The sequence below is a fragment of the Asterias amurensis genome, chromosome 3 (assembly GCF_032118995.1).
Source record: "Asterias amurensis chromosome 3, ASM3211899v1".
Taxonomy (NCBI): Eukaryota; Metazoa; Echinodermata; class Asteroidea; order Forcipulatida; family Asteriidae; genus Asterias; species Asterias amurensis.
The window spans coordinates 20482139-20505031 of NC_092650.1; the positions used below are offsets into that span (position 1 = coordinate 20482139).

At 39.5% G+C, this 22893-nt stretch overlaps 1 protein-coding gene across 2 annotated transcripts; it reads right to left on the minus strand.

Annotated features, from left to right (window-relative positions):
- Positions 1 to 45: 45 nt before the first annotated feature.
- LOC139935401 (uncharacterized) lies at positions 46 to 22780 on the minus strand. Of its 2 annotated transcripts, XM_071929966.1 has the most exons (4): positions 22727 to 22780; positions 19429 to 19558; positions 4879 to 9741; positions 46 to 3374 (listed from the first exon to the last, which is right to left on the minus strand). In XM_071929966.1, the coding sequence occupies exons 3-4, from the start codon at positions 9705 to 9707 to the stop codon at positions 3365 to 3367; spliced, it is 4839 nt and encodes a 1612-aa protein (XP_071786067.1). In that variant the 5' UTR covers positions 9708 to 9741; positions 19429 to 19558; positions 22727 to 22780; the 3' UTR covers positions 46 to 3364. The 2 variants fall into 2 exon arrangements, with proteins under 2 accessions (XP_071786067.1, XP_071786068.1); XM_071929967.1 differs by lacking the exon at positions 19429 to 19558 and having other exon boundaries at positions 22727 to 22772.
- Positions 22781 to 22893: the final 113 nt, after the last annotated feature.

Below are 22893 nucleotides of genomic sequence, written 5' to 3' on the forward strand. Positions count from 1 at the left end.
AAGAATCATCATTAAATACAAAATCAAATCAACAACTTGTTTTCAACAAGACAAATTAAGATTTATTGCTAACATCTAAACTTTTAACGATACAAATGTTTACCATGAACACAAATCGGTACAACTAGCACCCAACTGCTTGCTTTACTTCTTTTGAGCTGAGCTCCGAAATTTTGTCACAAGCCAAACAAATTTGACGGTTTCAAACAAAAACTTTTCTTTGCTAGAATTTACAAAAGCATTATGATTTCTTGTCATAATAATAGCTAAATGTATTTGGAATTTAGCCCTGCACATTTTTAACATAAACAGTCATTAATCTATTGATTTCACAATGCAGTATGCAAAGATCCTTACCAAATGATTTTTTAATTTTAAATTTGTGTGGATCACTTCAACTAAATAATAAAAAACAATTTCGGAATAATGGTTTCAGATGCCACATTGGACAAAACAACAAATGAATGTGAATATGTTGCAATGTAAAACATATTATGACCTGCCATTTTTGCCAACTATAAAATGTTAACAATGAAAAATGTCTACACTTCTTTGGGTGATTTTTGCCAGTCATACTGCTATAGACTTGCTAAAAGACTACACCATGTAAACATATTAGCCCTTGTGCTAAATAAAATGTTACTATTTTTTTTCCGATTGGGCCAAATATCATGCCTGGTTACTATAAAAATAACCCAAATAAAACTTATTTCTTTGTGAAACTTTAACAAATACATTGACCTTTTATCATAAACAACATTGGGTTTGTTCGATTAACTTCCCTGTGTCCACCCCGCTGTGCCCATCTGGGCGAGCCCCTGACAAGAGCTAATCGAACGATCACTCACCCTCTCGTGGTGACATCATGCACCTCATGCCTCCCCCAATTACCCATTCCACAAGCAGGGCACCTAGGGCTGACTGAAGTGAGTCCCTGGAATGACGTCAAAGCTATTTAAACGTACCGGGGGCAGACCGGGGTTGACCCAGGGAAGCTAATCGAATGCACCCATTATACCAGGTTTGTTATAAAATATCTGTGTCAAAGGTCATTACATTGGTAACACCCCTATGTTTCGACATCCCTATGTTTTGACACCCCTCTCCTGTCAAGTGTATTTTCCTAACCGAAACCCTAACCCTAACCCTATGTTTTGACACCCCTCTCCTGTCAAGTGTATTTTCCTAACCGAAACCCTAACCCTAACCCTATGTTTTGACACCCCTCTCCTGTCAAGTGTATTTTCCTAACCGAAACCCTAACCCTAACCCTATGTTTTGACACCCCTCTCCTGTCAAGTGTATTTTCCTAACCGAAACCCTAACCCTAACCCTATGTTTTGACACCCCTCTCCTGTCAAGTGTATTTTCCTAACCGAAACCCTAACCCTAACCCTATGTTTTGACACCCCTCTCCTGTCAAGTGTATTTTCCTAACCGAAACCCTAACCCTAACCCTATGTTTTGACACCCCTCTCCTGTCAAGTGTATTTTCCTAACCAAACTCTAACCCTAGCATGAAACTAATCATTGTTTTTTCCGAACCTAATATTGTTGGAACCATGATAGAGGTGTCGAAATATAGAGCAGTAACCATTGCATCAGCATGGTGATAACAATTTGAATGGGAGAAAAACAGTTATGAGATACTATTATAAAAGTCTATGTTTGAGGAAATATTGACCACTGATTTAACTGACTAAAACAAAAACTCTTCAAAACAAATATTTCTTTACATGAGTAAAATAAAAAACATGCACTAAATGTATATTTGTAAAAAGTTATGATGACATAATGATATATGTTATAGAGAGTAAAGTTCACCTTCCCCTTTAATGACAGTGTAGAGGATTTTTTTTTCTTCTCATATTTCGTGAAAATAATGTAAAAAATAAAGAAATGTATGACTCGACTTGGATCATCAAATTAGTATTCCAGCTTTAAAAAAAAAGAAATTACCTTCTCTACATTAATTGTCTGTTTCAAAGTTTCAACTAAAAAATCCTAACCCTCAACAAAGAATTCCTAAAAGGCAAAGAAAACTATTAAACTTATCATTACTTCTGGATAAACTGTATGGTTGTTTTTACCTGTAAACATGGAACAACTGAATTTCTGTTACTTTTTCTTAATAGGCAAAGAGAAACAAATTTAAAAAAAACAACCTGCCTCCAAAATCTTAAAACAAAGAATGCTTTTTACACTCATTAAAGTATCTGTACAAAAACACATACCCACAAGTACATGTAGTAAGAAATAATGCAAAGTGTCATCAATGTGTAGTATTCTAGCAGAAAATATGAATATTTGTTTCTATTAAAGTTGAATGTAAATGAGCAAACAAAAAACAGGACAAAATTGTCCCACATTAAGGAATTAAAAACTTACTCCAACTTGAACCCCAACTCTATCTCACTTTGTGGAATCAGCTTTCATGCACATGTCAGCGGAATCCCTACTACATTATTAAAATGATTTTTTTTTTTAACTACTTCGTTCATTGGATACAAGAGTCATACAAAGAAGCCAAAACTAGAATATACAAGTGAGCTAAACTACTACATGTAAGTCTTGACAACTAAATTCTTTGTACAGCACTACTGCAATGACATTAATCGAAAGCTTGTTTCTTTATACAAAAGGTATATTGGGTAAGCAAAAAGTTGAAGCACCTATGTTTCTATAAGAATGTACATAAATGTATGCTATAAAACAATAACCAAAGAGCTTGGGAAGCTAAAACTTTTAAAGTAAACGATTTATAGCCATTATACACTTTCGGTAAACAGTATTGTCCAAGTCTCACACTTCGTGTATCACAACTTATAATATAAAATAACAAACCTGTGAAAATTTAGGCTCAATCGGTCATCGGAGTCGGGAGAAAATAACGGGAAAACCCACTCTTGTTTCTGCACGTTTCGCCGTGTCATGACATGTGTTTCAAATTAATCCGTAATTCGCACTATCGAGAATTTATACTGTTTTAATGTTTTTTTTAAAGTACAGCATTTCATGGAATAATATTTCAAGAGAAATCTTTCCCCATTACCTTCTGTAAATTATTTGTAGGTCTGTGACCTTTTTTTTTTCTGTACCGAAAGTGTATAATGGCTTTAACCATTGAGTTTGCAAACAACCGTTTACAGTGAACCATTTGGCAATGGTTTAACTTGATAACTTTCAGAGAGCAAGGGTTGATTTGGATAAAGTTTCCATCCCATAATCACATTTTTAAAAAGTACTTTAAAAAAATGAAAGTTTTAAATGACGAGTACATTTCACTGGACAGAGTGGCCTTTTCACTTGAGCATTCTTCTCCGTGTTACAGCTCCTCACTATCATAACAGGTGAAGGTAGATCATTATGGTTTCCTGTGGGATGTGAACATAACATTTGAATACATAAAACAGAACTATGTTATATATGAAAAAAGAAAACAAAGACATCAGATTGAGATATGATTGAGATATGTTTTATAGCTTCAGTCAATATTATTATATGTACTTTTTGGTTAAAGGCAGCAGACACTATTGGTAATTACTCAAAATAATTATTATCATAAAGAGGTTGATAGTATAAAACATTGTGAGAAACAGCTCCCTCTGCACTTTTCGAGAAAGAAAGAAGTAATTTTCCACGAATTTGATTAAGAGCCTCAGATTTAGAATTTGAGGTCTCGAAATCAAGCATCTGAAAGCACACCATGGTATGACAAGTGTGTTTTTTCTTTCATAGTCATCTCGCAACTTCGACCACCGATTGAGCTCAAATTTTCACAGGTTTGTTTTATGCATACGTTGAGATACACCAACTAGTCTTTGACAACTACCAATAGTGTCCATTTTCTTTAAACATCTCAAAGGTGTACAGATATATTATCAAAACCATGGGTTAACATTTCTTACACCAACAATTCACAGAACTTCCTTATAGCGAAATACAACACAATGACAGATGGTGTTTATCTATTTTTTGCTGCACATTTGAATGAGGGCATCTGCATAATTGAAGATAGATGACTGTATTTTCATGATGACAGTGCAAGAAAGCTACAAAACACCTGCCAACCCCATTAAAGCCAGTGGACACTTTCAGTAAACAGTATTGTCCAAGGCCCACACTTCGTGTATCAGAACTTATATATAAAATAACAAACCTGTGAAAATTTAGGCTCAATCGGTCGTCGGAGTCGGAAGAAAATAACGGGATAACCCACGTTGTTTTCGCACGCTTTTATGTGTTTACTATAAATCCGTAATTCTCGATGTCGAGAATTGATAATTGTTTTAAAGTTTTCTCGAAAAGTTAAGCATTTCATGGCAAAATACTTCAAGAGCAGTCTTTTACCATTAAACCCTGTAAGTTATTTGTAAATCTGTGAACTTTTTTGTTTCTGTTCTAAAAGTGTATAATGGCTTTAAATGAGGCTTAAACAGCACCAATGACATATCTTACAAACCTTGTGGATGCATACTCAAACTCAAATGGCATAGAAATGAATGATTTTTTTATGGAGCCTCTACTGTGTGATATAGGATGCTAATAAGAAAGTCTACCACAATGATGTTAAATCCAAGCAATGCGCTGTATTTTTCTCAATAGTATTTTTATCACTTCCGAGGGTAAACGCGATTGGTCCTGCACAGTTTTAATCGACGTTCTGTAATTTTTGTTGCGCCATAGTTTTAAGTTGCTTAAGATTTAAAGGTCTAATTGTCTGTAATGGATATGAGGTCTGTGGTGGTAATATGTTCCGGTCTTTAATAACTAATTTGGGTATGAATGAATATACCCCAGAAAGTGATACAAACATGTTTGAGAGCACCCTCATGAGGTCAAAAATACGGTGGTTTGAGGAATACAAGTATTACTTACATCAAATGCAAGCGAAGTGTCCTGCCTCCAATGACACTGCCGTTCAGATCTGTTATGGCCCGATTAGCATCCCCTGCAGTCCTGAAGGCAACCATGGCTTCTCCAGTAGTCCTTCCTCGCTCAGTGGTCTTCAGTCTCACAGTTTCAGGCACAACATTATGGTTACCGAAGAAATCAATGATGGCTGGTATTGGGATATCGAAGGGCAGGTTACTGGCCCCAACCACACACCTTCGTCCGATGAGGACCTCAATAGGGGGTAGAGAAGGTCGGGGGCCTCTTGGAGGTCCTCTCATTCCAAATGGTGGTCCATCCCTTCGCCCATCCGGGGTGTTAAGGAGGGGTGGTCTGTAATCACCTGGAGAACGATGGTGAAATGGTGGTCCTCTTGGTCCAGCAGGTGGCCCTTGAGGAGGTGGATGTGGAGGTCTACCTTGAGCGAGGCACTCTTCTAGGTGGCGTCTTGTTAAAATGCCCATAAGGATGCTACGGTCCTGGATGCGAGCATCTGTTTTGGCGATGGCTTTGTGTGCATCAGCAGCATTTGCGAATTCTACGTAGGCTTGTCCATTTGGTCGTCCATCCGGTGTGATTAAGAAATGCACCATCAGGGGTCTGAGCTTCATCTCATCAAAAAAACTGTGTATTTCATCTTCCGATGTATTGTACGGCATGTTACGCATGTGGATGCAACATTTCTCATCTGGGTTCGGTTTTTTCATTTCATTGGCAGGAATGATGGGAATCTCCACAGGGATAACGTGATCAGGTACCTTAGGAGGTTCTTTCTTTGGAGTCACATTCTTAACAATGTGTCCTGACTGGACTGGCGGGGATTTCATGGCTGGTTGAGAACTTGGTAATTTTGAGGACATTGCCAGGTTCTTTTGGTCAGAGTCTCTCTGACTTGATTTTGAGCTTGATCCTGACTTTCTAGTGTCCTGAGTTTTTGGATCGCTATCACGCTTCTGTGAGCTGCTCGACTCTCCTGAATAACGACTTCGAGAATCTGAGACCCTTGATCCAGTTTCTTTGTTGTCTTTGCTTCTGGGTGTAGACTGTCGAGAATCCTGGTCTCTAGATTTTGGCTCCTTATCACTGCTCCTTTGACTGTCTCTGCCATGCTTAGAAGATGACTGTCTTGAATCTTGGTCGCGTGAGCTCTTATCTCTGGAGCTGGGTTCCCTTGTGTCGCGGTCTCTTGCTCCAGAACTCCTTGCGTCTCTGGATGATGCAGAACTTCTACTTCTGGAGCTGCCATCTTTTGGGTCTCTCGAACTGGAAGCTGATCTGTTACTTGTCTGTTTGTCTGGGTTTCGTTTCTTGTGTTCAAGAATACGTGTGTTCATCACTTCTTTAGCGACTGGTCTAATGTCCACTGAATGCCTACCAATATACAAATCACGTTTGCGCAGTGCCTTATCAAATGACTGATGATCCGGAAATTCAACAAATGCACTTCCTAAAGATGTGTTATCGCTACTTGTCAAAATTACAATTTTGTCACTTGATAAAATCGTGCCATAAAAAAGGTCTTTGATGCCATGGACTTCAGTGTGATGTGGTATCCCCTTTAGTTCAACACAGGTAGAACGAAGTGGTGAGCGGGAACGAGACCTATGCATTCCTTGTTTTTCTAACTTTGAAGGGAGAGCTTCAGGTTGGACTCTGTAACCCTTGGCATTGATCCAGTCATACTCTTTGCATCGGCCTACTTCAATGTATCTGTTTGCCATAAATTTTCGAGGGAGTCTACATGCTTTGGTTGCATCTTCTGCACTGGCAAACTTAACAAAAGCGCTACCATTTGGCTTGTTGGTCAAGTTATCAACAACTAACCGTATGCTGTTATCAGCAATGCGTACACCACTGAAAAAGTTGACAACATCAGCTACTGTGACACCCAACGGCATACCAACTACGCGGACACAACAGTCATCAACTGATCTTCTATCATGAGGCTGTTCTCTTTCCTCACTGTGTTTGGACAGAGGTAACTTGTCACCGAGCAAAGAAGGGAGTTTTGGTGCATCTGAATATGGCCCTGGTGTGCCATGCTCACCTCTTCTCATGTCATCACCTCTCCTAGCTTGATCATCCATTCCTCTAAACCCTCCTGGACCTAGATTCTCTTGCCGCATTTGACCCTCTGCAGGTGCGAAACGACTCTGTCGTTGAAAGTGATTCTCGGGTCCCACACCTTCTCTTGATCTCATAAACTCATCTTTTCCCATCCTATCATGGGGTCCAGGACGTTCTTCAAAGGGTCTTTCAATAGCTTCTCTTTTCTCCAAATCAAATTGTCTCTTTTCAGGCTCCATGTAATCTCTTGAACCAAATTCCTGATATTCCCTTGAACCCAAGGGACGTCTTGGACCAAAACGTTCTTCTGGCTCAAAGCGTCCATCAGGTCCCAACCTTCCTGGACCACTATTTCTAACTGGTTCCCACTGACCCTCAGGCCCTGGCCTCCTCCTATGGTCGTTACGATCATTTGGTCCTCTGTTTCCAACTAGATCTCCATACTCTGTTGATCCCCTGAAATCTGATGGCCCCTTTGCTCCAATGTAATTACCAACATCTCTAAATTCATCTGGGCCCATGCGACCACGAAAACCCCTGCGATCATCAATGCCCATTTGACCATCCGGACCCATGTAATCATCAGGACCCATAAGACCTCGATCACCCATATCACCAACAGGACCCATACGTTCATCAAAACTCAGATGTTCATCAGGACCTCTGCGACTTCCTCGATCCATAGGACCACCTGGGCCTATTGGACGATCTGGATCAATGCGATCTCCTGGACCCATGCGCTCGTCTGGACCCATGCGATCTCCAGGCCCCATGTGATTTCCAGGACCCATGTGACCACCCATGCGATGTTCTTGACCCATGTGATCACCCATGCGATCTCCAGGACCAATGCGATCTCCTGGACCCATGCGATCTCCTAGACCCATGCGATCTCCTGGACCCATGCGATCACCCATACGATCTCCTGGACCCATGCGATCTCCTGGACCCATGTGATCACCCATACTCATCAGACTTTCAAGACCTTTACGGTCGTTGGGAGCTCTTTTATCAACAAGACCATGAACACCATCAGGACCCATGAGTCTACCTGTCCCATTGTCATCTACACCACCTCGACTCATGCGACCATTTGGGCTCAGGCGACCATCAACACCCATGGGATCACCTGGACCCCATCTATCACTGGGACCCATGCGATCATCAGGAGCCCTCCTCTCACCAGGTCCAATTAGACTCCCTAAACCCATAGGATCTGAAGGATACTTGCGGTCATCTGGACCAATACGCCCTGATGAGCCTCCTCGAGTTTCAACTGAAGATGAAATGCTGCTTTCCCTCAAATAATCTCTTGTACCCATTTGGTGTTCAGGGCCCGCCATACCTCCCATACCCATGTTGGCTGGATGTCTGTTATCCCTTTGACCTACTGCTGATTTCCGATTGCGATCATTACCATCAAAAGATCCACTATCCCTCTTGTAATCTTCCACACTACCCTTTTCCCTACTACTTCCTCTGGAATTATCAACATTGAAAGGATCATTCAGGCCAAATGGATCTCCAGCATGTCGTCCCCCTTCAACACCTAAGTCTTTCTGATTTCGGCGACCCTCTGGTCCATATAAACCGCCATCCTCGAACATTTGACTTCTCTGGTTTCCTTGGTCACCTGGACCGAAGCCACTTCTGTGATCACTTGGCCCAGAATTTCCTAAATATGCGTTTTCTCTGAAATTATCTTGAAACCCTGGTTCAGGTCTATCAAATGGTCTGTCCCAATTCTTGTCCCCGAATCTTTCCTGTGGTTGGTTTGGGTCACTCAATAGTCCTTCTTTAAGGTGTGGAAGACCCTGATCAAAAGGACGTGGTGATGGACTATGCTCAGCTCCGGGCTTAAATCGTTTGTTGCGACGATCATCCTCTTCTTCATTGTATTGTCCATATGGTGGCCTAGATATTTTCGACTGATCATCAGGGCCTTGCTGAAATCTTGATGGCCTGCCAGGTTCACGAAGAAGAGGTGGCCTTCTCTCTGATGGAATACGTGAATCCATGTCACCAGAGCCCTCCATGTTCCTTTGAAGTTCTTCAGGGTTTCTAAATGCGCTTCCCCTCGCCTGGTCTGCAAATTGCATATCCTTATCGCCAACAAATGGCCTGGCATCACTTGGCACACCGCGGTGCATTGGTGTTCCACGCTGAATACCCTCTGGCTCCCTTTGTTCATTTTGGAGAACATCATCCCTTTTCCTGCTGAAACTAGATAAAAGATCAGAGATTTTTCCTGGAAGTGGGGAACCACCGGGGAGAATTTCTCCAATTTGGGAACTTTGACCAAGCGCGAGTACAAGTTCACTTGGGAGGGTTAGTTTAGAATGATATTGAGTCTCCAAGGGGTCTTTAAAACCTGCAAGATCTCTGGTCGGATTAAGGGAGTCTCCAACAGATTGCATCGCAGGCTGATTAGAAGGGGCAGGGCTTTGAGAATGCTGGAACGGATCTGACTTTACTTGGGCTACGGCTCTATTGTGGGCAATTATTTCCTGCATCTCATTTTTACTGCTCAGCATCAGGTCAATCTTGTTTCCGCAAAGAGGTCGGTTCTGTGTCTGCATTGCTCTGCGGGCATCTTCATCCGATGAGAAGGCGATGAAGACATCGCCCGCCTCTCCGCCGACTATGTGAACACCGCCGTCTGGGATACTCAGTCCGTTGAAATATCGCCGGATGTCCATGGACGTTGCCGACCATGGCAGCTTCTGCATCCTGAGAATTATTGTCATGATGGTAGGTAGCTGGAAATGTGGTTCAGGAAATCTGTAGAAATATGCAGACAAACGACGATGTTCTTTTTAAGGAAATTAATTTATAACATAAGGTGGTCTCTGAAACAAAATTAGCAGTGCAATTGATATTTTTTTCACAGAATCTCAAGGTATTTTCCAACAGCTCATCTACGAAAGTCCAATCAAGCCCCTCAAGTTTATGTCTATCTGCCGGATCTAATATGATATTGCGAATTAATAATCTGTTTTTATGAATAAGTAATCTGTTATAGCGAACTACTTATTCGTCTTGCAATTTTAGTTATTCATTATATTGAATCATCGAGTTATTTTTTACGAATTATTAGTGAATCAAGGAATTACTGATTTGATTTTTACAAATTAGCATTATAACAACAATATTATGGAAAAATAACCCATTTAATTTTTTTTTATTCAATTCTGTTTTGATGTATTTATCAATTGACCCATCTCCATAGTGAGACTGTACGGCTAGGGCAATTGCTATGACTTCAACCAGTGTGAATTATAGAGTGTCATTTCAGACAAAAAGCTAGGTAAGTTGGATCTTCCAATCTAACCCAACATCTGTAGTTATTTTGTAAATGGTGCCTATTTGTCGGCTTCCACACTAGGCGATTATGAATTCTACTCGTCTTCGTAACCTCCCTCAAAATGCTAACGTTAAAGATTACCCACAGACACTATTTTGAAACCTTGGAGCGACGGCGAAGTTGACACTTACAAAAAAATCAGACTGCAAAAAGTTGGTCAGTGGTGGTTGCTTAAATGCTTCGGAAAAAGAAAAGTGATACTCATTCATAACAACCCTCCCTCTCATGCCCACTTTTTTTTTAGTCATCCTATTGAATGAAGACGGTCGATGAAATTTGTATACAGACTCCTTGGTTGGCCGCAACCAAAGAAGTAGAACAATGGAAACTCATACGTGTGTACACATCACATAACTTCCGGCCAATGGTAGGTCTTCTTTTCATGAAGCCACTGTTTGTGTTGTGAAATTATTAATGCGAGGTCACAAATCTGTTATTCTTCAGGTATGCCAAAGTTAATCAGTCTTTTCAGAGAGTACTGCAGGCTCACCTCACACCAAAAGGCACACAAGCGAACGTGTCCTGTCGTTTTTGTGCATCTAGACCATGTTAAATGGCCCACATCATAATAAGTGCGAATTATTTTACATTCTCTTCAAGGGCAGAGTTTTGATCGTTGATAATAAAGGTGGCGTCCAAAGTTAAGATGAAATATATAATATTGGCTTACTTTAAGAGCACAAAAACCTCTATTATATGCAACAAATGACTCGTCCCTCCCAAACCTCAAAAGACAATGTTGGGCAGTCAACAAATTTTTAGCAGTAAGAGCACATTACTTCGCACCTTATGCTATCCTGCCAGTCATTCTTGGGAGTCGAAATGTACACAAGAAAGACTCCCGAAAATGATGAAAATTGTTAGTGCCTTTAAGGAGGTTGACTTTTTATAAAACTCTAGAACAGACCTTCGCACAATTCGCTTCGTCCATTTTGGGAGGCTCCTTTTCGCATTTTGACACCCAAAATAGCAGGCAGGAAAGGCGTGTGTAAGTTCACTGGTTGGTTCATGCAAAGGGTCCATAATAGTTGTTTCTGTTTCTCTTTAAAATCAGGGCTACAATTCCTTGCTACACTGTTCCATTAGATTACGTTTGAAAAGGATATTATTTAACCCACCATTGATTACCAAATAATAAGTTTTCCTCTAATGACTAAATCATTCATTTCCTCAAGGTGCAATGACCTGGGGAAGTCATTTTCATAGAAATCCTAAGCTGGGCCATTCTACATCATGTAAAAGGGAGGGGGGTGCAGGTCTCAGAGATGTTTTTTGAGGGACAGACAACTATAAGCCTATTCGGAATTGCAGCTGCGCATGTTTGTTACTGCTGACAACAGATTTTGTCTATCTCCCGTGACCTTTTGACAATACCCTCTGGTATTGTCAAATACCCTCTGGTATTGTCAAATACCCTCTGGTATTGTCAAATGGTCACGGGAGATAGACATATTGCGAGTCATAAAGAATTTAAAAACAAAGTACAAAATCAACAGAAGTTGACTTATTCTAAAAAAATAAGTCAAATTGGTGAGATAACTTCTATTCTTGTCTATGTTAACTACAAGAGATGCTCATAGCTCAGTTGGTAGAGCACCAGCACGCTGATCCGGAGGTCATTGGTTCAAATCCCACTGTAGTCTATTTGTTTTGTCTAAACAAAAATTTTCAAGTTTATCAAGTCCGTTTCCCTTATGATTTGTTATTTGAAATCTGAAACATAGTCGCATTCCCTTTAAGCTGATACCCCATCGCAAAAACTTGGGTGTGAACCCTGGCTACATTGGCAGTTTATGGCTGCATGGCTTCTGAATAACAACCCCCCTGACCTCCCCACCCACCACTGAGATCTAGGGCTTGATACATGCGACTCACTTATTAGAGCATACTTCTTGTCAATTTGTCTTTGTTCAACCCCAAATCATAATTAAAATGGCTGTGAAAGTTTCGGCCAATAATTTTTGTGTATTACATAAAAATGCAAACTGTTATTACTCTTCTGGAAAAAGTAACTGATTTTAAATTACATAGTGCCTAGTTGAGATCTCTTTTATTGACCTGGATCGGCGCCTCTGAATGTTTACAGAGAAAGTGCGCCTTACAAATGCTGTGTTTTATTATTATTAGTTAATACTTAAAACACTGAAGCAGTTTCAACAATAACAGAGTTACATGTTAAAACACTACACTCTAAAAACTCCCAGGTCAAAACTGACTCAGATTCCGCAACCAAGGGGTCTGATCTTTTTCCAAGTTAGGATTCTGAGTCATTTCGACCCATTTCAGGGTAAGCTTTACACAACGTCCAGGTCAAATTGACCTAGTAAAGCCCTGTTCATACTTCCTGCGAATGCGATACAAATTTTGACGTCTCAAATGTACCTCAAACAATTCACAGTTGAATACAGTTCAACTCCAGCAAAAACATTCGCTGCAAAAACTGTGATGTAAAATTTGCTTTTCATTCACAGGAAGTATGAACATGGCTCGATGGGTCAAATCCCATGACGCCTACATGTAGATCCAAGTCAATTCTGTTGTGGCAGATTTAAAAGTGTAAGCGAGTATGAAGTGTTGGACAGCTGTAAAACAGATAATCTAAAGGCCCGGTCGGTCCCACTGCAGCGATAACGAGAATGTTAATGATAACGACGCAAAGAGAACGCATCCTATTGGTTAAATGAGCGTGTGCGTATTCTGCGTGGAGGCAACGAAGGCGATTGCCTCCTTGCCCCCTGGTCATTGCCTTGGTGCCCTTGAAATGCTCTAGTAGAAATTTACAACTTCCTCATAGGGTGCCCTCTACCAAGGAGGTGCCCTTTCCTTTTCAAAAATGAAGCATACAGGCCCGTATGCTTTCACAGGCTTGTCACAACGTTATCAATAATGCACAAGATCTACAACAAGCTATGTGCCTTTTTTTTAATAGAATCAAACGACTTTCAAGAGAAGAGAATGTCTCGCCACCAAAAAATTTATTTCCTCATTAGCTACACGACAGCTCGATCACTAAAAGTTGATACTCCAGACAGATCAAAATGCTCCGACTCCAAACCCAATGCAATACAGATGTCCCATTAGGCCCGTTGCAGAATATTGCACCACAGCACCTTGAAAACCACTACAAGGTGCTATGAAAAGAAATTGGTCTCATTAATGAAAAACCTAGCTCCGCCATAACTTGCAGGAAAATACTGAAGTGCCTTGAGCGTCACTGAGTTCACATATCAGCTCTAGATAAGAGTGTGGGTTCGAATCCCCAGCCGTGACTCTTGTGTCCTTAAGCAAGACACTTAGCATTGCTTTGTCTTTCGGAGGGGACTTAAAGCGGTTGGTTCCATGTGTTATGTAACGCATATAAAAGAACCCAGTGCACTTATCGAAAAGAGAAGGGGTTCACCCCGGTCCGATTGGCAGCAAATTGCGCCACAGCACCTTGTAAAGCAATACATGGTGCTATCAGAATTAGGTCTCATAATTCAAACAGAGTCCCACATCTCGCAGGAAATACTGTATGTTACAGCGCCAGGAGTGTCACAGAGTGACGGACATGTGCGCTATATAAGAGGCCACAATTGTTATTATTGAACAAGTTAAATAATTGTTTTACTTAAGGTCCGGGAACACATCAGCCTGGGGTGAATAGATTTCAATTAGCCTCGTTGGTGGCCATCCACATGGTGCAGTACTAGGCTAAATGAGAAAGACTGAAGTTTAAATTTTTTTTTATGTGTACAGCATGTCAAGAAACATTCATTTATATTATAAAAGATATAATAATATTGTGATGATTTCACTTGTTAGGTGTAAAATAGAAATTATTTCTGTACTATGCATCTTCATGTACATGTGTACTAGTGTTTAATTGTCAGATCAGGTTCTCAAGAGTGTGTTTTTCCATTCAAAATTTGCCTTTAGTGATCTATTGGTCACAAATCAAAATTGTGTTTAAATTGAGAAACTATAAACGTGTATCAAGTTATGTATCAAAGTATTGTTCAGATATTGAGTTGACATTTTTGTTTTCCACCCTGATCAAGGTCCTCTTTGTCGTTCAAGTCAAGTTTGAAAATCAGACCATTTACAATTGTAATTGTCCTCCATTGCCTTAAAAGGCAAAAGGAAAATCAACAAACAATGAACAGACTGCTGATGTGTGTCTACTTTGTAAGTGGTCAGTATAATAGTGCTCTGGTGATCTGCATCCCTGTCAAAGACTCCAAACCTTACATGTTTGAAATATACCCCCCTCGATTGAGTATCACACATGACGTGTCGCAGCCGAGTGGATAAGATCATCAGACTCGAGCTCTGGTGTTTTTGTTCAGCAGAGTACGTGTTTGACTCCCGGTTGTGACACTTGTGTCCTCTAGCAAGACAGGACGTAAAGCTGTTGTGTAATGCACGAAGAACCCAGTGTGAGTCAGCTAGTTGAATATCTCACAATATTGGTCTTTGGAACAGTTACAGAGAAGGAACAGTGTGGCGTGTAATGGTCCAGCGGTTAAGAGCACCAAACACAAACTCTGGTGTTTTGCTGAACAGAGTGTGGGTTCGAGTCCCAGTCATGACACTTTTGTCTTTAAGCAAACAATTAACCATTATTGCTGCATCCATTGGGGAAGGGACGTAAAGCTGTTGGTCCTGTGTATTGTGTAATGCAAACAAAAAGAACCTAGTGCACTTATCAAAAAGAGAAGAGGTTCACCCGGTGTTCCTGGTCTGATTTGCAGCATACTGCGCCACAGCACCTTGAAACCATTATAATATTTTAAAAGCGTAGATCCACAATAACTTGCAGGAAAATACTGAATATTAAAGCGCCTTGAGCGTCACTGAGTGACAGATATGAGCGCAATATAAGAAGCCAAAATTAAATCAAATTAAATTAAATCCACATCAATTTACAATTTAACTTAATTGGTATCCAGAAGGAACGGAGTGATCCAATTATCAAAGTTGATATTTGGTCACAGTTGAATCGAGCAGTCTTATTATCAATTTAGCACCTGGAACTGGCAATTAAACTCATGACCGGAGAAGTCCAACCGACAGTCTGGTGGTTTTTGTTTTCAACTGATTAATAATACCTCATTGTGGAATATCTTTGTGGAAGTTTTGTTTCTTTGAATCTGATAATTATCATTCAACTCTGTTCAGTATCAAAGAATATTTACACAATAAGACAAATGTGACAGGTTTTCTGTTAGTGCTGGTTCAACTCATCTTGTAAAACACTCTAGGGCCAGGCTGGCCTTGTTGAGCATCAAAGAATATTTACATAATAAGACAAATGTGACAGATTTTCTGTTAGTGCTTGTTCAACTCATCTTGTAAAACAACTTTAGGGCCAGACAATATTTTGAATTACAAGCCATGAAATCTTATGCATTTTCCCCCACCCCAATGTGAGCCCTAAACATGTATTTGATGAGAGATTTTCAACACATAAATAGACATTTTCAGGTCACAGTGAAAGCACATCTTAAGCCGTATTTGTGATACAACGTTGAGCTTACATAATGTTAGCCCAGTTACATGTATCTCCTTGCAATGGGGCACTAAAACCTTATGTTTGACTCTATTAGTGATGGTAAAAACAAGTGAAAAGTTTCTTTCTTATCTTGTGTAGAACTTTGTTTTAAATAAGAAATGGTCAATTCAGAATGAAATGTACGTACACAACATTCTATCAAAAAAAGAAAAACTTAATTCCCGAATCATACATGGTTTGCCATGGTTTTGCAAAGTCTACTTAAAACTTAAAATGCAAACGTCTACTGTATATGAAGTAAGTCCAAACAGCATGACTGAGATCACACTATGGTAGCATGGTAATCATTCAAACATTCTCAAAACAGTGAATTCAGTTAAACCAAGCACATCGACCACATCCACAGCGAACTAAGTCTTGATTGGTACCCTGTTTTTTGTATTTGAAAATCAATAAAGAGGGCATTACATCTGTTTTGGAGGCCGACTCAAAGGACTGGGCAAATCTACAAATCTTGATAAGAACAGGGTCTTGACGAATTTGGATTTGATCCCTGGAAAAAAAAAACCCAGGCAGATCAAAACGAGGCTAATTTGCAAATGTAATGAGGTGATCAGCGACAGAGTTTGTGTATGGCACCTAACATAGGCTAAGTGATGTTTACTGGAACTGTGTATTATGGGTAACCATCTCGACGTGTTGCTTTGGAAATGACAGTTGTCGTGTTCAGGTTGTTCGGCTTGCACAGGTGTCCACTGTTCAATGCAGGCTCCTAAAGACATTTCATGTGTTTTCAAATCGCAGTCAGAATCAAAAATGAGGGCGGGACCTACATGTAGAGCCATCAATGTTAAGACGTCCATTTTCATCCAGCTGTTTGTGTGAAACAGATATCTCTTTTCCGGTAACTTGTGTTGCAGACTGTAATTTGTGTTGGGATATCGGCAATTGTCTATTGACAATAACTAAATGAACGCCGCCAATCTAGAACACAGCAAACTAGGTTGTCTTCTTTTGTTAACCTTTACATAAAGTATTAACATTACTCTGTTGCGAATGGGTATAGTTACATTATCTATGAGATAAATCCAACTAAAATCCACCTTAACACAAACTCCTTTGAGCCAGTTATATCCGAAAAAGTCCAGAATGTTAAAAAGGCTCAGCATCTTCACCTCTTGTCAAACAAGTAGGCTTTTATTTGGCTCTATTTTTACAAAAGAAGTTGAGTCTTATTTGGCTACTTGATTAAAAAATCTGTTGATTTATCTATCATAGGTACACCTGGCTTCTTCAAGCACTTAACTGATCTTTGTGGTGACAGGTTTCAGTAGATTTTGTTGCCTTTTAAAGGAGCATTGAATCAGATAAGTTGCCGACTGGAATACTACATAACAATACAAGGAGGCGGATGAGAATACCGGACTTAAGCTCCGAGGTTTCTTATCAGCAGACTGTGGGTTTGGGCGCGAGTCCAAGTCGTGACACTCATTAGTCCTTTTAAAGCAAGGCACTCGACCATTATTGCTGCATCCTTGGGGCGTAAAGCCGAAGCCATAAGTCCCGTGTAATGCTTTAAAATACCCAGTGCACTTACATTTATCTTAAACAGAAGTCGTTCACTCCAGTGTTCCTGGTTTGATTGGCTGCATATTGTGCACCGCACCTTGCACTGTGTAAACCATTACAGTGCACTTACATTTATCTTAAACAGAAGTCGTTCACTCCAGTGTTCCTGGTTTGATTGGCTGCATATTGTGCACCGCACCTTGCACTGTGTAAAACATTACATGGTGCTACAATAATGTACCTTGCAGGATAAATTATAACAAGGTAACTAAAAGCCATAAGCGTTACAGAGTGATGGATTTGAGGGCTATATAATAAGACACTATTAATGTGGCACCTGCAATTTTTCTATTTACGAAGTCAAGAGGCACAACCTAAAAAATACAGTAGCTGAGTGCAACATGTACATGTGTGTACATAGTATGCACATATTATACTTGTACAGTGGTGGAAAAATAGCCTTTCAGTATCCACTAATTTCACACACAATTGCAAAACGAACCTTTACAGTATATGTACAGTTGAGTGCATAGCACTAAGTGTGGACAGTCATACATGTAAGTCATAAGGTGAATGTTAGGATTCTTCTGGCCAGTGAAGTAACCAGACCAGACCAGCCCCCCCCCCCAAAAAAAAAAACCTCTGAGAGTTCGAACAAAATGCACAAATGAATGGTTTGATACATACTTTGAAAATTACCCAAGAATCAAATCAATCAAAATCCAACGGTATACATAATAGTATATACAGGTTGTAGGTCTTCAATATTAATAAAAACGACTCGGTGATAGAACTGGGCTGGGAGAATTGGGATTGGATGTTCAACATCTCTGTATCACAGGTCTCTAAACATGCCATTACCAAACACCAATGCTGAATAGTGCCTCTAGACTTGTTGAAAAGTTGTAAAATGTTTGTTTTGTTGTGATAGCATTCATACCTGTACACTCTCCGCGATTCTTGCAACACTGGGGATATTCTCTCGAGCCTGCAGGCCCTCACAAGACTACTGCTCTCACAACTATGGTCTCATTTTAGCTGTCAGGGAGCCATCAGCCTCGCGCGAAAGCAGTGATCTGAGTGTATTACGCTATCACAACATTAAGGACTTGTCCACAAGTCCATTGCTTGGCCTGAATGATGCTAAATGTACACCCCTTTGCAAGCTTCCCAATATAAAATTAATTGTTTTTTTAAAAGTTACGGGAAATTGCTGGCTCTTTAATAATAGTCTGTAATAGGCTATGACAATAGTGCTGTCGGGTTTTGTTAGGTAACTCGGATTTGGGGCAACTCACGATTGACAACATTGACTTCACAGTTTACATAAGTTTGTCTTGTTAAGATCACAGCCAAGTGTCTGTGTGCAGGTTATGACAGTTGTCATATTCCTCTTGCATTTTGCATTAAGTAGTACATTGCAGAAGTGGAACAGTTGACTAAAGTTTGAGAGCTGCTCACTGATTGTGCACACATTTTGCCTGATTGCGACAGATCAAAGTTTACCTTGTAGACTTTTTTGTAAACATGTGATGTCATTTGTCAAGCGATCCACCATCTATCTATCCTGTTGGTTGTAACTTGGTTTAATTACTTCGGTATAATGTACGCTTGCATAACTTTGCCTATTTTGTTTTCTTTATCATTGAAAGACAGAAGTCATACAGAGATATAAATTTTAGTGCAGATGTCAAGCTTGGAGAATTTGTGTTTCTTTGTACATGAGCCTCTGGTATGACACCAATTGGAGCAGGCCTAGAATCACACAGAGGCCACATATGTTATGGCATATGTTGCCCCTGTTAAATTGGTGTCCCTTCACAACTTTCCCTCAGACTTAACATATCGCCAATGAAAAGTGCCCTTTGCAAGATGGCCTTGCCCTCCCAAAGATTCAATTCCAGGCCCGTTTGAAGAGCTCGTCTGCATGAAGCGGTAAGTTGCGATGGTCACATCTACCAACAGGATAGTTATGGTTAATTCAGAACTCAAAATGGCGAGTTCCGATCAACAACAGAAAATTGGTCTTGTCGCTACTCACCCTGTTGTAGTTCTCTCTCTTAAATGAAACTAGTCAAGATTGACACACTGCATTTGGGATATCTGCAAGGACGCTCGTTGGGGGCATATCAATCGTTCACAAGCTGGAATTTTACTGCATTTCCACTGAACTGTATTTTAACATTGCCATTGGAGAAATGTCTGTTGTCAATGTCAGATATTCTTTCATCTTCCTTGGTCAAATACAATACTTTTGATTGTTGCTTAACATTGCGAAATACATCCTTGATCGCTGACTACACTGTGTCCTCCTCCAGATTATTTAATAAAGTTGCCTCCATTATATTGCAATGATTTTGTGACACTACAGATTGAAGCAAATTGCAGTCTAATTTAACACCAACTCCCTTCGTGAATGTATTATTCTTTAAGGGCCATTGCAGCTCTTTGGAAAATCATTTGGATGATAAAGAAAAATTTACAAGATAAAAAGAAAAACCCTCACCCTCCAGAAAAATAAAACCTCTAACATACTTTTTTTCTTCGTTTGCAGCACTAGTAATGTGTAGAGTTTACATGATAAACAAAACCTAAATGGAAGCCGTCACACCTCTTAGCAATCTGCTGGAACTGAGTATGATTTTCAGTTTTCTGTTCAGCTGTATTTATGTTTTTGTGCTTAGTGTTCAGCACGTAATGTATGTAGTCCAGTGTTTAGTGTATTTAAGTTAATTAATAGCGCAGTTTGTGTTGAGCTACCTAAAGTTTATCCAGCAACACCATTCAACTGCATGTTAATTTTTCTTCAATGTTACAATTATTATGTTTTTAACTGACTTGGGTTTGAGCAAAGAAAAGATTTCTGCAGCGGGACTTGAACCACAAACCCAAATCATTTAAAATTTACCCAACAGTTTGCCAGGGCTGTATGCTTTGTTTTTCTTCTTGGTAAAGGGCACCCTATGATAAAATTGCAAGTTTGTACTGGAGCATTTTAAGGGCACCAAGGCAATGACCAGGGGACACGGAGGCAATTGCCTTCGATGCCTCCGTGAAGTATTAGGCCTACCGTTTCCCATGTGTTTTATTTTGATGTAAGAACTTTTCGTCATTTTAATCTCTGTCATGTTTTGTATGTTAAAATAATTTTTGTTGTGCTATTTTATGATATTCAATGTTTTATTCAGCTTGCGCTGTTTGGATGTGGCTGAAATAAAACAAAATAATAACTTGATATGTTTGTAACTGCTAGCGCTTTAAGAACTTTCCCATTTGTAATCCATTATTTCATCAGTGGTAGGTTCACAGAAAAACTGCATGCAATTGTGATCCAATTTGAGCTTATTTCATCAGCTCCAACACAAATTTAATGCAGTTTAAAAAAGCTTTACAGTAATTCCAGTACAAGCATTCAATACTTGCTTTTGCAGCCATTAACGGTGTTTTTTCCTTATTGAGTTTGATCTAATTTTTAAAACTTTGTATAATATGGTGTATGTGACAAATGCTTGGGTGTACCGTGTAACTGTGCGGATAGTTTGTGTGGATAGTTTAATTTCTATTGCGTACACTAGTGTTCATAGCTTATAATGACATTTATGTGTGTAATTCCTCAAAAGATCTGCATAACTATTCCTGATACGCCTCCAATGCAACTGTATATCTCTACCAGCTTGCAGTTAGGCCGATCTTATTTCCTAAAGATCCAGAAGTTTGTAAGCCTCGAAGCTAACAGGGTCTAGGAGGCCATTTTTGTTTTGTTCCTGTGTCTTTGTCTTGAATTACTTCTACTGCAGCAGTGTATTTTTGATTTGAAATAACTTGACTTGCCCCTTTCCTTGAGGTTTGTTTCATGATGCTCCGGCCATTACACTAAAACATCAGATTTGTTAAGCATAAGCATAGAGAAAGGACCACGAATGGCACAAGCAAGTTTAGTGTGCTATTAAATTGTTGATTGAGAACATTGCCTTAATATTTGAGAAGTTGGAAAGATTGTATCAAGGTTGGTTAAACAAAACAAAACCCAAACCAACTATAAAATATTGTTGGATTTTGTTCTTGGCAGAGAGCAAAAAGGCTAAACCAGTCAGCATAATTGGTTATGATTCTCCCTTCGCATTAAGAACAACTGGCTGTGTAAGCCTGTGAGAGATGTCAGATGGTTGAGGCAAGGTACATAAATAACATGTAGGCCTACCGTGTCGACAATGGTAAAACGGCTGTAAAAGATACATCTCCTTTCATTGAATCAGGTTGTGGAAAGAGGGCAGTATCCAACAGCCAAGTTTGGGATATAAAGTTTCTGAAGACGTTTGCCCCATTTAATAATAGTTTTAGCCTAATTTACAAATTTATCCATTTATTGAGAAATGCCTGGTTGCAGAGAATTCAAATTCAAAGTGTCATTTACTTCCAAAAGTATCTTCTCTATGAAAAATGTTGCTTCTTCTCTATGAAAAATTTTGCTTTTCATTATCAACAGAAACAAAGGTTTAAAAATTAGAGAAATGGACTTAGAAAGTTTCAATTCAAGGTTGACAAAATAATGGGACGGCTTTCAAGTTTTTTACACTAACCAAATTTAGAAAATAAAGTAAGCTGTTGCAAACAACTTGTATAAATGCAAAAAAAAAGAGAGAAAAAAAAAAGAAAAAAAAACTCTGCTAGTAGGGTCGAAATGGTTAACCAAATTTTGTCTAATCATCCGTCTCAGGGTTTGTAGCTTTAGTCTTTTGTGTGAATTACTTCTTTTTTGACAAATTCTTTCATCAAGAATCTCCAAAACCAATTTAATTTTAAGTCAAATGTGTCTACAGAGCAGACATTTATAAAGCTGGATTTTAAAACCTAAAAGTAAAACAGATCACAACATGGAGAGCGCCCTCTAGCGGCAGACCTTGAGAAATGATCAGCACGCAGCAAAAAACTTGCTCTTCCAAAAAATTTTAACAAAATTTCAAATATTTGACTGGCGGCACATACCACAATCACAAGAAAAGCAAACTGTTTTGTAACACAAGCGAATTCACCACTGACTTTTTTGTCATTCGTCGTAGGAAAACACGTGCGCGCCCCACACACCACACCACCGCACCACACGACGGCTGATCGACTCGAGTCCCCCTTCGTTTGTGCACGATCCTCCCGAGCCCTCGCTCATTGGAAGCCCGACCAAATTCTCCGACACATCCCTATTTTCCAATCCATTTTTATGCAAAACAAATCATTGTTATTTATTCTGTTATCGCCTAATTTATGCTATAATCTCTAAACTTTATGTAACAGATGAAAGTAGATGTTCACGTTGTTCTTGTTGGCTGTTTTCGTATGCTTACCTTCCTTAACCTCCGCAACTTCGCAAACAATTTTCTGCAAAAATGGCGACAGTGAAAGCTAAGTTGGTCAATATTCTCTAAATAAACATACACATTTGAAAACATTTTTAATAATTAATTTACATTTAACTCTTGTACAATAATTTGTATGGAAAATGATATTTTAA

Excerpts from the sequence above, each read along its gene's own strand:
- LOC139935401 (XM_071929966.1), bottom strand. The coding sequence starts at position 9,707 with ATGACAATAATTCTCAGGATGCAGAAGCTGCCATGGTCGGCAACGTCC.